The 13,516-nt window shown below is 38.3% G+C and overlaps 1 protein-coding gene and 1 long non-coding RNA gene across 2 annotated transcripts; one reads left to right on the top strand and one right to left on the bottom strand.

Moving 5' to 3' along the window:
- The first annotated feature begins 6,243 nt into the window (after positions 1-6,243).
- Positions 6,244-8,189, top strand: LOC111876687 (calcium uniporter protein 2, mitochondrial). Its single transcript, XM_023873255.3, has 2 exons — positions 6,244-6,886; positions 7,660-8,189. Exons 1-2 carry the CDS (start codon positions 6,320-6,322, stop codon positions 8,113-8,115), a joined length of 1,023 nt encoding a protein of 340 aa, XP_023729023.1. The 5' UTR covers positions 6,244-6,319; the 3' UTR covers positions 8,116-8,189.
- A 232-nt stretch (positions 8,190-8,421) lies between these two features.
- On the bottom strand, positions 8,422-9,703 carry LOC111876688 (uncharacterized). Its single transcript, XR_002845078.3, has 3 exons — positions 9,626-9,703; positions 9,413-9,530; positions 8,422-9,119 (listed from the first exon to the last, which is right to left on the bottom strand). It is a non-coding gene; the product is annotated as an uncharacterized LOC111876688 (long non-coding RNA).
- Between the last annotated feature and the right edge of the window lie 3,813 nt (positions 9,704-13,516).

Raw genomic sequence — 13,516 nt, 5'->3', positions numbered from 1 at the left:
AAAGTCCACCGGAAACTGCTCATCGAATAATTGTAGAGAACATCCTATGTGTACCCTCGCCACCCTAATGGTCCTGTCAGCTGCTATCTCAACCTCAAGTGGATAATCTAGCTCTCCGGAAGCTCTGCTAAACCTCGTGCTAAGCGCAAGAGAAACGAATGATCGGGTAGCCCCCGAATCAAACAATATTGTGGCGGAAATGCCGTTCACTGAGAACGACCCTATACAAAACATATAACCATAAGAAACAATCAATAATAAATGCAGAGATAAGGGAAAAATACATACCCGTCACCACGTTAAGAGTCGCTCGCGCCTCCTCTGCTGTAAGCTGAAAAGCCCTACTCTTCGCCACCGGCGTCTCAACTCGGCCCTGATAGCCATCTGTAATCCTCAAAGTAGCAGGAGCAGGTGCTGACACCTTCCCCGCAACAGCTAAACTCGGACACTGGGACTTTTTATGCCCCCTCTAATTGCACTGGAAGCAAATCAAATCTGATGCCGCAATGGCGGTAGTAGTGGCTGTACGATCTCTGCTCATATGCCCAGTCCAGCCGCACTTGTAGCAGTCGACACTCCCTGCCTTTCACGCCCCGTCGTGCAATCTCCCACACTTGCCACACCGATCGTGGCTCTGCTGATTCCAAGATCTGTGATATGAACCCTTGGGCTTTTTGCCCGAACTCCCTGAACCTGGAGTCACCTCCGACTTCCTCTTTCTCTCCATCTCAAGGTCAATCTCTCTCTCTCTCTCTCCATAGCCCTAGCAATCATGTCATCCAGCGTTTTACTGTTGGACCGGCTCACATACTGGCGGATATCACTCCGCAGCATCTCATGATACCGAGCCTTCTTCATTTCCTCATCAGCTGCCTACTGAGGAACGAGAAGTGCCCTCTCCCTGAACTTGGAGGTGATCTCCGCCAATGTCTCTATCCTCTGGGTGAGGTCCTGAAACTCTCTGGCTGACTGCTGCACCTCAATAACTGGTGCAAACTCAGCCCTGAACCTGGTAGTAAAGTCAGCCCAGGTCATAGCATCCAAAGCTACGTCATCTCCAATGACATGTACGACCTCCTCCCACCAATCTCGTGCCCTGTCCTTCAGAAGACAGGACGCCAATCTGACCTTGTCCCCCTCGGGACATCTGCTCGTGTGGAAAGCGTTGGCTACATCCGCCAACCATCTAGTACTCGCTATAGGGTCCCACGCCCCGTGATAATCCGGAGCTCCGCATGCCCGGAACTCCCTTAACGTAAGCGTGCGTGACCCCATCATGGCCGCCACCTCAGCACGAAATGTGCCTAGTCTCTCCTCCATCAACTCTAGTATACCCTCCTTGATCGAACCCAAGATCACAGGAGTCTGCTCAAGTATGATGCAAGTAATCTCTGAAGAGAGAAACTCCCTAGTCTGCTCATCCAATTGCCCGACCTCCGGGCCTGGTCTTGATCCCTCTCCGGCACCTGAACTGCCGACTGCCGGTCTAGGGCGCAAAACCACCATTCTGAAAACACATCACGACAAACGTCAGAAACACTGATATATTTCGAGGGATCGCTACTACCGCAAGTTTCCCGTTCTCATCTCAGCTTTCCTTGGTTCAAGTACGGATCCTCTGATTTCAGTAGTACGGGCCCATACTACCTTCCACATCTATCCGTACTTTCCTCAAGTACTGCCTCGACTCCACCAAGTCACTTCTACTGCTACTGATCTCTGTTACTCTTTTCCTAGGCTTGCCCTAAGGAAATCTCTGACTCTACCCAATCCAGTCCTCAACTACTAAAGGCCTCTTGTAATGCCAAATAGTCATCACTTGAATACCATCACATGTGATGAGGCTCAGATAATCCTTCGAGTAAAAGACTCGTCCCTACAACGGTTGGACTCAGACAAGAGCTGCGCAATAGGGCCAAATCCAACACTCTGATATTATTCAACCCTGCTCACATGTGATGTGATGTATTCACCTAATGGATAACTCCCATCACTCAGAGTCCCACAAAGCACAAAGCAAGCAACATTCGGACACATGAAACCACTCAAGCAATTCTATCCTCATAACGATAAACTGTACTAGCATACAATGCTAAGCTCATACTATCAGGCATAACCTAAACAGGCTATCCTACTGTTGTCTACTCAATATGAGCATGCAGTTCTCATAAAGCTGAAACACATATAGCAGGCACATAAGGCATCCTCCTAGATCCTTAGTTATATTCTAGCATGCTGTTCTACTGAAACTGAAACTGATAATCATAATATAAACTTGTATGGGTAATTTAGGAGTACTTACTTGAGCTTGGCTGATCGCACGCACCACACCTTTTACTCTTTATCAAAACTCTTTTTCTTTATAAGTTCTTTTAAAAAGTTCCTTTATCGAAAATGTTTTTCCTTTTAAAATCTTTTACCGTTTCCTTAGTTTGAGTTCAGACACACCCGAAAGTGTATCCGAATCCCTCAAACCAAGGCTCTGATACCAACTTGTAACATCCCAAAATACGACCCAAAATTTTTTGTCTAATCATTACTAAAATCATTATTTCAATACCAAAAAATAAAACCCATACGTCAAAATCTCAAAACCATAACACGTAATCACAAGAAAATTGTATCAAAACTAAATCAAAACATATCAATGAAAAGCTAAATCAACTCCCAAGACAACTGAAGTTGTGGTGTGTGCGATGCTATCATCCCGAGCTCTTCCCTTTAATTGTGGAAGTACCTGAAACCAAAACTGAAACTGTAAGCACGAAGCTTAGTGAGCTCTCCCAAACTACCACCTACCATATAATAACATATAACACATATTAGGCCTTTCCCACTACATCGGACCGAAGTCCAGAACTAACCAGGGCCTTGCCCTTTACATCGGACCGAAGTCTGGAACTGACTGGGATCTTGTCCCCTGCATCGGACCGAGTCCAGAACAAACTGCATCAGACCGAAGTCCTGGCTGACTGGGACCTTGTCCCCTGCATCAGACTGAAGTCCGGAACTGACTGGGACCTTGTCCCCAGCATCGGACCTAAGTCCGGAACTAACTGCATCGGGCCGAAGTCCGGAACTGACTGAGCATAGCATAACATAAACATATCATATGACACATATACTGCATATTGCATCGAACCATAGCCCGGAACACATAACACATAATCCTGTCTGAGTCACGAAGACATCAAACATACTAACTACTGCATCGGACCAAAGTCCGGAAACTACTGCTAACTAAACGGGTCGACATTGTGGCCTTAGACCCGTTCCTACTGGAAGGAAACTCACCTCGTGATGCTGACTGCTGAACTCCTGAATGAGAAATCCCTGACTGCTGCTCTGGCTGCTTCCCAGCTATCATAGGAAATAAAATACTAAATCAGAATAGGTATTCTTCTATGGGTAAAATGACCATTTTACCCCTGTTATGGCATGGGTCGCAACATGGCCCAAAACCCTCAATTCCTTCTAAGCCCATCCATGGCCCCACTAAAGGCCCACTAATGGTCCAATTTGCTCCATTGGGCCCAAAACCCTTTATTGGGCCTTACCCAAGCCTAATACTAATATTTGGCCCATAAAAACTGAATTCTGAAGGCCGCTAAGGCCCAAAGACCCTAAGTCCCAAAACTCAGCCCACACCGAGGCCGAAATGCTCGAAGCCCAAACTGGCAGCGTATGCGGGGCGTACACCAAGGTACGCTGAGCGTACTGGTTGCTGGCTGGTACGCGGCGCGTACCTCCTTGTACGCCCAACGTACAGCCCTGTTAAGCCAAAGTCTCATTAAGTGCTTAATAATCCGGGTCAGAAGCTAAAATCTTAGATCCAGGTCTTATCCCACGTCTTAAACCATAAAGTTGCTTTCTTGATGGCTTACAAGACTCCCTTAAGCTCAAACTTCTAAAAACAACCATTTATAACCAAGAAGGTGGTTAGATCTCATGCATGGCTTCATGAAAGCCTCAAAAATCGAAACTTTATTGCTATGGGGGCACTTGAGCTTCAAGGATAGTAATCCCAAGCTCCAGAAACAAAGTTGCATGATAAAGGTCCTTCCTTTGGACCTAAAAGGTCCAACTTCCAAAACTCCTAGATCTAAGCTTACAAGAGGAAAGTTGGAAGCTTTATACCTCTTTTGAATGCCAAATGAAGGAATGATCCCAGATCTTTGAGTTCAAGGTGCTCAAGTTCTCCTTCTTCCACTTCTCTTCTTCTTCTTCCCAACTTTTCTTCACAAAAAGAGCCCAAAAGATCACACACACACACAACAAGGAAAAAGGGACGAACTAGGGTTTTCTGGGGGTGAAGGATAAGTGAGGAGGCTAAATGGGAGGCTATAATGGGGTTTAAATACGTCTCAAACCCTAAAATTAGGGTTTTGCCACATGGTCGCGTACACTGGGCGTACCTCTAGGTACGCTGTGCGTACGTCTCTCAGAACCCGCGCAAACTAAAGTCACTATGCCCCGCGTACAGCTTATGGGCAACTTACATCTCGGCCCAAAATCATGAAGGTCCACTCCAATCCAAGGTGACAATTACCAATCAAAGCCCACTAACATTAAATTAATTAATACCTCAGAAGATGATCGCTACAGAGTACAAGCTAAATATGAAGGTCACAAAAGTGAGGCTGTTATAGTAATCGTGTGATATACCTTTATTGTGTAAGGTATTAGAAACAATACTTAGAAATGCAATAGAAGCGACTTTAATCACATAGAAATTAAAGAAACAAAGATCATGGTGGTTTCAGACATATTCCTAGGACATAGACAATAGTTTTCAATCCAGAGGGTGGAGACAGTCGTTGTAAATTGTGCGAGGATGAGAGAATGTATGATAAAGAAGTGTAAAGATAATGCAATGTTAATTTTAAATGAGGTTTTTCTCTTCACAAGGACACGAGCTTTGATTAGAGAGCGTTGATGCATAAGATCAAGGTCGTGAAGTAGTACATGAGTAGTCTAGGTGCTAGTTGCCTTTACATTGTTTGTGCATTTTGCCTGGTTTTCATTGTTTTTACTTTCAAGTTGTTCTGACAATACTTTTCTTCTTAATTATTACTTAAATACCTTTTCTATTTGTATGTTGGTTTTATATGTATCTTCTAACTATGCTCCTTTTGATTTTCAATCTATTTTTTGTTTTATTGCTTGTATGTGTTTTTGTCTTTGTGAAAGTCTACAAATTTTTTTTTCTGGGTTGGCGTTTCACTAATACGTGAATAAAGAAACTCTAGTTAAAAGTTGTCTCATTGACTAGGATTAAAGTAATAACTACAACATGGTCATGTGATATACATTCTATTATGTAATACTACTTACAAACACGACACAAAAAAATCATAATGACTGGAATCAAAATTATTAATCTAAATAATTGCTACCAATAAACAAAATAAACTAAGGGATGATTACAAGAAAGAGATAATGAATTGAAATGGTAACTTTCAATTATTTCATATTTAGCTACTGATTTTTTTTTTTTTTTTGTGTTTGATTTATCCATGTATTATTTGAAATATTCACATTTTATCCTTGTAACCGGTTGTAATCAATGTGAACAATTTCAAATAATTCACGGTATATCAAATATGAAGAAAAAATTCAATGGCAAAATATGAATAAAATGGGAAGTTGGTTACCCATTCAAGTCACTAATTTTTATTTAAATTAAAAAAAAAAAAAAAAAAAAAACTGAAATTTATTGATTTGTTTTATTAAAATAAAAAATAAAATCTTAAAAGAATCTTTTTTGGAATTTACGGAGAAACCAGGAATATTGCAATAAAGTAAAAAAGACAAATTTACGGGTTGGTTTGGAGCGTTGAGATAATGTAGGGGTTAGAATGATAATTGTATGGTTTCGACGTGGCGACACGCTTGCGTTTCCCAGGAACTTTGTCCTTAAGTCCACGTCATTTCCACCTTCTATTTTTTTTTTTTTTTTTTCCATACGGGCAAAGTATGATCACGACTTGGATTAATTGAAGGGTAATACTTTACTTTATCGAAAAAATCTTCATAATCATGTTTTAAGTTATACAAACATTATTCACTTTGAAATATTATTAAATTCGAATTATTTTAGACATTAGTCATATTTATTTGAAGAAAGAAACGTATTTTGTATTTATATTGCACAATTTGATCTTATCTTTTTATACGGTAAAGTTTGAGGACCTGAAATACGAAGCACCCAGCGACTGTCATTTGTCGTGAACTTTACGCCCTAATCTTTCACTATAAAAAGGCGATCATTTTTCTTCTTTCCAAATCAAATATCAACATAACACGTCTATTCTCATCAATGGCGTTCAAGCAAAACATAGTTCAGCGGATGTTCAACATCTGCAACAACAAATTCTCCAATCAGACGTTACGCAACTGCCGCATTTCTCCGTCCTCCGCCGCCGCTCAAGTTTTTATGCCACCTAATCCTGACAGAATGGCACCAGATCCGGGAGACGATACGATTTTTCGGAGGTTTCTCCAGCGACGGCCGCTGGACCTATCGTCCTCCGCCATGCCGGAGATCCTTCGGTCGAGAGGAGAGAGCATGTTGGAAAAACTAAAAGAGATGGACATTACGAGAGGCCGGATCCGTCTCGATGTGATCTCTCCTCCGATGGAGAGATCTTCCGAGGGGGAGTTGACGGTGGCGCACGCTAAGAAGATCCTTAGGGTTTCGCAAATCGAAACGTTGAAATCGAAGTTGAGAAGCTCTCGTAAAAATCACGTTTCGTATGACGAGTTCGTTGAGATTTGTATGGAAGGATGTTCGAACAGAGATCAAGGGTTAGATTTGGCGAAAGCTCTTGACGATTCTGGTTCCGTCATCGTATTAGGAAACGTTGTTTTCCTCAAGCCTGAACAGGTTGGCTCCTCTTTTAACCCTAATTTCGTTACATTCAATATATAACCCGAAGAAATTGCTGCTGTTATTCTTATCATTTCGGTTTTTACAGACTCGAAATGCTAGGCATCTGGGGTTTGTTTAGGGTTTGCATACAGTTTTTGATTTATTTCATCAAAGATAGACCGAAATCTGATTGGTTCTTTTGTATTATTGTGTGATTTTTCTCCACAGGGAAGACTGAGAAACCAGATCTAAAAACGTGTAGTCTCACACGTTTGTTTGAGGTGGAGACCGACCTAGAGACTACTTTGATCCATCTTCCTCCCAAACCATCCCCAGAAAAATCAAACTTTTTTCTTGCCCGATTAAAACACGGCAAATCTTTTCCGAAATAAAAAAAAAATAAATATTTTTTTGCATCATTCATTCTATTTACAATCACAAACAGTCGTTAGTTTTTCAAGATCAAAGAGGAATGCTTGGTGTAATTCTTTTCCAAAATGGAATTACCTTTTACCAGATCAATAGTCCAAGTGCAATTTAAGATGATAATATGATGTTCTGGATTTTGGAAAAGGATTTGGAGTTTTTTTTTTTCAAGAATTGGGTGTGGTCAATATTGGGGCTTCTATGTTAAGCTGGTTTCAAGAAAAGAAGAAATTAGAATACGTGTTTTTTGGGCAAAATAGTTTATAGGAAATTGTTAAGTTTGATAAAAAGAGTCTAAAAGAATGTTGTGAAAATGTGAATTTGGGTGTGAGTCTTGTTTTACCAACAATTTTGTATTACAGGTGGTGAAAGCAATCAATGAGTTGCTGCCGTTGACACAGAACCCACCGGTTGAAGAATTGGAAGAGATGGAGAGGTGGAAGTCAGCCATTGATGCTAAAGCTAAAAAAATGGTGGAAAGAGAGCTATGGGGTGGTCTAGCCTACCTAATGATTCAGACAGCTGGGTTCATGAGGCTCACATTTTGGGAGCTTTCATGGGATGTGATGGAGCCTATTTGCTTTTATGTAACATCCATGTATTTCATGGGTGGATATGCTTTTTTCTTGAGGACAGCAAAAGAGCCTTCTTTTGAAGGCTTCTTTCAAAGCAGGTTTACTTCAAAGCAGAAGAAGTTGATGAAACGTGAAGGGTTTGATGTTGAAAAATACATGGAGTTGAGAAAAGCTTATTATCAAGACCCATGGCCAAGGGAAAAGTCATTGGTTGGTGAAGGGACTAAAAAGTCATTTACTTGAACATAAATTTATATTGTAGATGAAATAGAAATTCTATTTAATCCCCCCTGAAAATCTCCCTATATCTCTTTTCATCCCCCCGGCATTCTGTCTTGAGTTTTGTTTCTGTTCTTTTTTTTTTTTTTTTTTTTTTCTAAACATTAAGTAAAGAAATTATGAAAGGGGAAAAACTGCAAAATTGAGAGAGCTGCAGTTCTATATTTAAAGGGTTGATGAGAATATTGTTGGATACAGATAATCAAATTGCAAGACTAACAAACAAGAATATAGCAAATTCAATGGGTAATTATTATTGTTATTGCGCCTTCAACTTTGTACTAATCTTTATTTAACAGTCATGGGTCCAATTTTTTATGATTCACACAAATGGTAAAAATGAAAATGTCAAGAAAACAAAGCCTAATGTTCAGGGATTTACAGATCATCCAAGTGGAACTCATATTGTTTGGATTTATTTGAACTGATAATAAGGATACATAAAGATAATATTGATGCTATTGTATATACATTGACTACAATGATACAATCTGTTTCAGAATTTTGATCTCTAAAACATCATACAACCTTATAATTTAAAAGGCAAATAGATGAACCATGAATAAGGAATGTTCATACCTGTAGAAGCTTCCTGTAAGTTACTTGTACACTTGCATCAAACCGGAGGCACTTGAAGGCGAATTGAGTGAAGTAGCCAAAAATGTTGACATAAACAACTCAGCTCATATATCACAGACATAATTACCGAACACATAAAGAGAAGCAAGCAACAAACATGAAAGTCTAGAAAAATTCAAAATACTAGAAATCCAGCTTAAATAGGTTACCCATCGAAGCTTCCTGTAAATTCTATTTGATTGACTTGAACCTCAGATTTCATTGGTATTTATATCACATTAAAAATTAAATTGAAGAGGGAATTTTGGTTAAAACAATTAGAGTGGACAAAAATCATGACTGATGGCATTTAACAAATCTGTGAAAGTTGGGCAGGCTTCTTCTTCCACCTGAAAATCATGATTATCAACATTACATGCTATGTTCTATTACACAGAAAGAATAATACATTACCTAAATCTTTATGAATTTTGAAAATACAACCTATAGATGTGATCATAGAATAAGCTTTGCAATATCAAGATCAATGTGATTGTTGTGTAAAGCTGTGTTTGTTTAATGTATTAGAAAATTAATTATGTCAATTTAAAGATGATCTGTACAGGAGAGTGTCTAATTCAACATTGAGAAAGTTCAAACAACTGAATTCAGAGCATTAAATAAAAGTAGTCATAGTACATACCATTGCAGTGTGGGCAACTGCATCCACACGTAAGATACAAGAAAGATAAGGTAAACTGAAAACAGATGATGTCTAAATCTGTAAATATATGAAAGGTTGCAGGTTCAAAAAGACAATCCTGCACCATTCAAACGAATAACGAGTCAGAAGGTTTAAATGTTGGAAACGGAAAGTGGAAGTACGAATCACACAGACATAATCACAAACACCTACCCGACAATCCAGAATAGGAGGTTGGTGAGGGAGGCGTCGTGGCCCGGGGCGTAACATAAGCACCGAAACTGGAGGGGCCGAAATTATATATATATATATATATATATATATATATATATATATATATATATATATATATATATATATATATATATATATATATATATATATATATATATATATATATATATATATATATATATATATATATATATATATATATATATATATATATATTAAAAGAGATTATCAATAATGAAATGTTTTTCCATGCTGTTATACGATACAAACATTATTTAAAAATTAACAAAGTAAAATAATAAAATAACATAACTAACTTATATATTAAACCAAAGACTAAACTTAAAAATAATACCAATTTATATAAATAATCAGTGATGAGGACATATATTTTTTGGGGTGCTTTTACATTTTAACAATAATATGATTTTATTTACTTATAAGAAACAAAGAAAAATAAGGTGTTAGTTTGTTTTTTCTGAGACAAAATGTCTGCAGTCTGTGGACTATATCTGTAGACCTCTGCAGCAGAATAGCCGGACCAAACGTCTGTAGTTTGATAAAAGAAGACTGTTTGTTTTTTAACATTTGCAGGCTACTAAAATAAATTAAAATCTAAATAAACTTATTTTTTAACTACAAAGTGATTTTTTTTTATATTTTTATGATTTTTTTTATAAATAATTAACAAATCTAGATCAACTTTTATTTATTATTGTATAAAAGATGAAAATAAAAATGATACAAATTAACGTATATATTTGATAAAAACCAACAATTTTGGTTGCAAAGTTATACTTAAAACATTGTAATTAGGAATCAAAGAATTTGATACATAAATGGATGAAAATAAACTTTGATTTTTTTTTTCAATTAAATCAATTAAAAATGTGTCATAAATATTTTTCTAAGAAATTGACAATATTGTATTAAATAATGTTTTATAGAATTTGATAGAAAAAATATAAGAATATATTATGATTTTTTTCATATTTTATAAACAATTTCAATGACCATTATTGTAATGAATTTTTATTTATAAATTTGTCAAAAATATCATGTTTGTGTCGTCGAACTTTTTTTTAAAAGTATTGTAACTTTTTTTTTTTCAAATTGTTTATCACTAATAAAGTTGGAATAAATATAAATTCAAAAAAACTAAAAGAAAGATAAAGATATATGTGTTTTTTAGGCTAGAAGATATCTAAAGATGTTAGAAGACTCTAGTCCACATCTGCGCCAAGAAGAGGGTGCGCAGACATTTTTATTTCTGCAGTTTTCAAAAAAAGAAATAGTCTATGAATGCTAATGTTAGCGCGTGGTCTGCGTCGTGCAGACAGAAGAGGCCAAGAAGATCTGCGAGTAAAAAACAAACACCATCTAAGTGTTTATTCAATAAACTAAAAGTTGTCTTTTGCAGCTTTTAGACTTTGGTATGTTTCATATCTTTGAGATCGATATATGATGTTTATTCACCACACTTTTTAATTTATGACTGTTAGCTGGTAAGAGAAAGACAAAAAAAAGAGGGAGACGGAATACCTAATGCATACACCTTCTTTGTTATTCCAGCGAAGTGGAGACCGGAGAGGAAAGCGACTGTCGACAGAAGGCACATTGGAGGTCACATGTGGCAGTCTGATGACTAGGAGAGAGTATAGAGGGAGAGCCTACGGAGGTGGCGAGCAGTCCGACGACTAGAAAGAGGAGAGATAGAGAGAGCACTAAAATGACAAGCCGTCCGACAACTGGTGAGGAGGCTAACAGTGGAGAGGGCGTTATTCTTCCAGTCAATTTGAGATGTTTTTTTTTCTTTCTAATTGGGGTTTTATACTTTTATTCTTCAGATAAGCACTGAGAGCTTTTTTTTCTATGACCAGAATGAATTCTTGGGATTTACTGTTTTCTTAAACAGTTAAACTCAAGGATTGACTAACAAGGTTGTAAATAAGATTAGATTGTTGGTTTTTTATATAGTTTTAAGAGTAAATTCTTGATTGATTTAATTTCGAAACAAGGTTAGATTTGATTTTATGCAACGATTTTCGGGATTTCTGTTAATGTTTATTTAATCTTAGTTTTTTTTTTTTGAATGACATCTAATCTCTTAGTTAATAACAACCTAAAACAAAGGGGCCTAATCAGTGAACTTTGTGATATTTCATAATTAAAACACACACACAAACACACACACACACACACACACACACATATATATATATATATATATATATATATATATATATATATATATATATATATATATATATATATATATATATATATAAGAAACACCAAAACCGAGGGGGGGGGGGATGGCCCCTCCTAACCCTAAGAGCCTCCGTTACTGGTCATGGCTAGATAGTACGGAAGTTGATGATTGTAACGCCCCGTTCTAAGAGTAATTATTCATGGATCCCCGAGATCAAGAGTAAGGGCGTTTCGGTCTTTTATGGGCAATGGGTTTTATTCGAGAATGTTTTGGGTCGAGGTGTGTTGCTAGAAGCGTAGGGCTTCTCGCCACCTTTTCATGGATATAAAGTTCGTCGGAAACGGACTTAGAATAAAGGAGTTATGACACTTTGAAGATAGTGTCAATAATGGTCCCTAAAGGAAATATTTGGCAAAGGGGTCCTAGGCATGCATGGAGTGCATGCGTGTAATTGGCTGGGTACGCCCAACGTAAGCTAGGTTATGCCCAGCGTAGAGTGGTTAAATGAACACGGGTGTTGGGGGCGTACGCCCAGCGTACAAGATGTACGCCCAACGTACGTCTAGTGTCCAGAAACCCTAATTTTAGGGCAAGCCACTATATAAGGAACATTATGGTTCCAACCCTAGCCTCCATATCTGCGCTCTTACTCTCAGAAACCCTAAGTAGCCGTTTTCTTCCATGATTATGGATATTTGACGTTGGGGAGCTTGGTTTGGCAAAGGAGAGCATAGGAGAAGAAAGAAGAAGTTGTCAAGGAAGGAGTTGGGTGGCTGGAGCTCGTAGATCTGGGAAGGCATCATCTTCTGGATCCCTTTTGAGGTATAAAGTCTCTTGTTTGACATCTATTTTGTGTAAGATCTAGGTGTTATCAATTTTTGACACCATTTCTTGTCCCAAAAACCCCAAAGTGATGCATGATGCGAGTTGGCTGAGATTAGTTGTCCTTTCAGACCTTAGGAGAGGTCTTGAGTGAGAAAAATGAGGTCCCAATGGCTTTGGTTGTCTCATGAATGATGTAGATAGGTCTTAATGGATTAAGACCTTGAGTTAAGAGCTTTATGGACGTCCCAAGTAACAAAGTTTGAGACTTTATGAATCCTAGGCATGTTTGGTCGATGGATCTGAAGTTTGGGCTTAAGATCTTAAGCCATTAAGAACTTATGTGGAATTTTAGTTCAACGAGATTACGCCCCGCGTAAGCTGATGTAAGCCCAACGTAGTGGGTCAGTGTCCCGTTCCCAGTCCGCGAGAATCGAAGTACGCCCGGCGTACTCCCTTTGTTGGGTTTTCAATTTTGGGCCTTAAGTGATTGGGCTATTTATGGGCTAGCTGGGCTTTTGTCGTGACTGAATATTATGGATGGAGTAATTTGGACCCAATAATTATTATGGACCTTGGATCTAGGCCCATTTGGTAAATTGGGCCAATATTGGGCTTTGCATGAGAATTTGGTTTTGGGGTCTTGGCCCAATAAAAGGATGATGGACTTAATGAGTATTGTGGGCCCTTGGTCTAGAAAGTCATGATGGCTTCTAATGTGATGATTTTGCATGTGATAGTTGGGATTCCCGGTGAATTAGCAGTCAGAGATTTGCAGAATTTCGGCAGTTGCAAGGTGAGTTTTCCTCACTGTACTCAAGGGTCTAAGGCACCAA

This window comes from Lactuca sativa, chromosome 2 (assembly GCF_002870075.4).
Source record: "Lactuca sativa cultivar Salinas chromosome 2, Lsat_Salinas_v11, whole genome shotgun sequence".
Classification (NCBI taxonomy): domain Eukaryota; kingdom Viridiplantae; phylum Streptophyta; class Magnoliopsida; order Asterales; family Asteraceae; genus Lactuca; species Lactuca sativa.
Note: the sequence above shows the minus strand (reverse complement) of the source record. Positions and strands in the feature narration are given on the sequence as shown.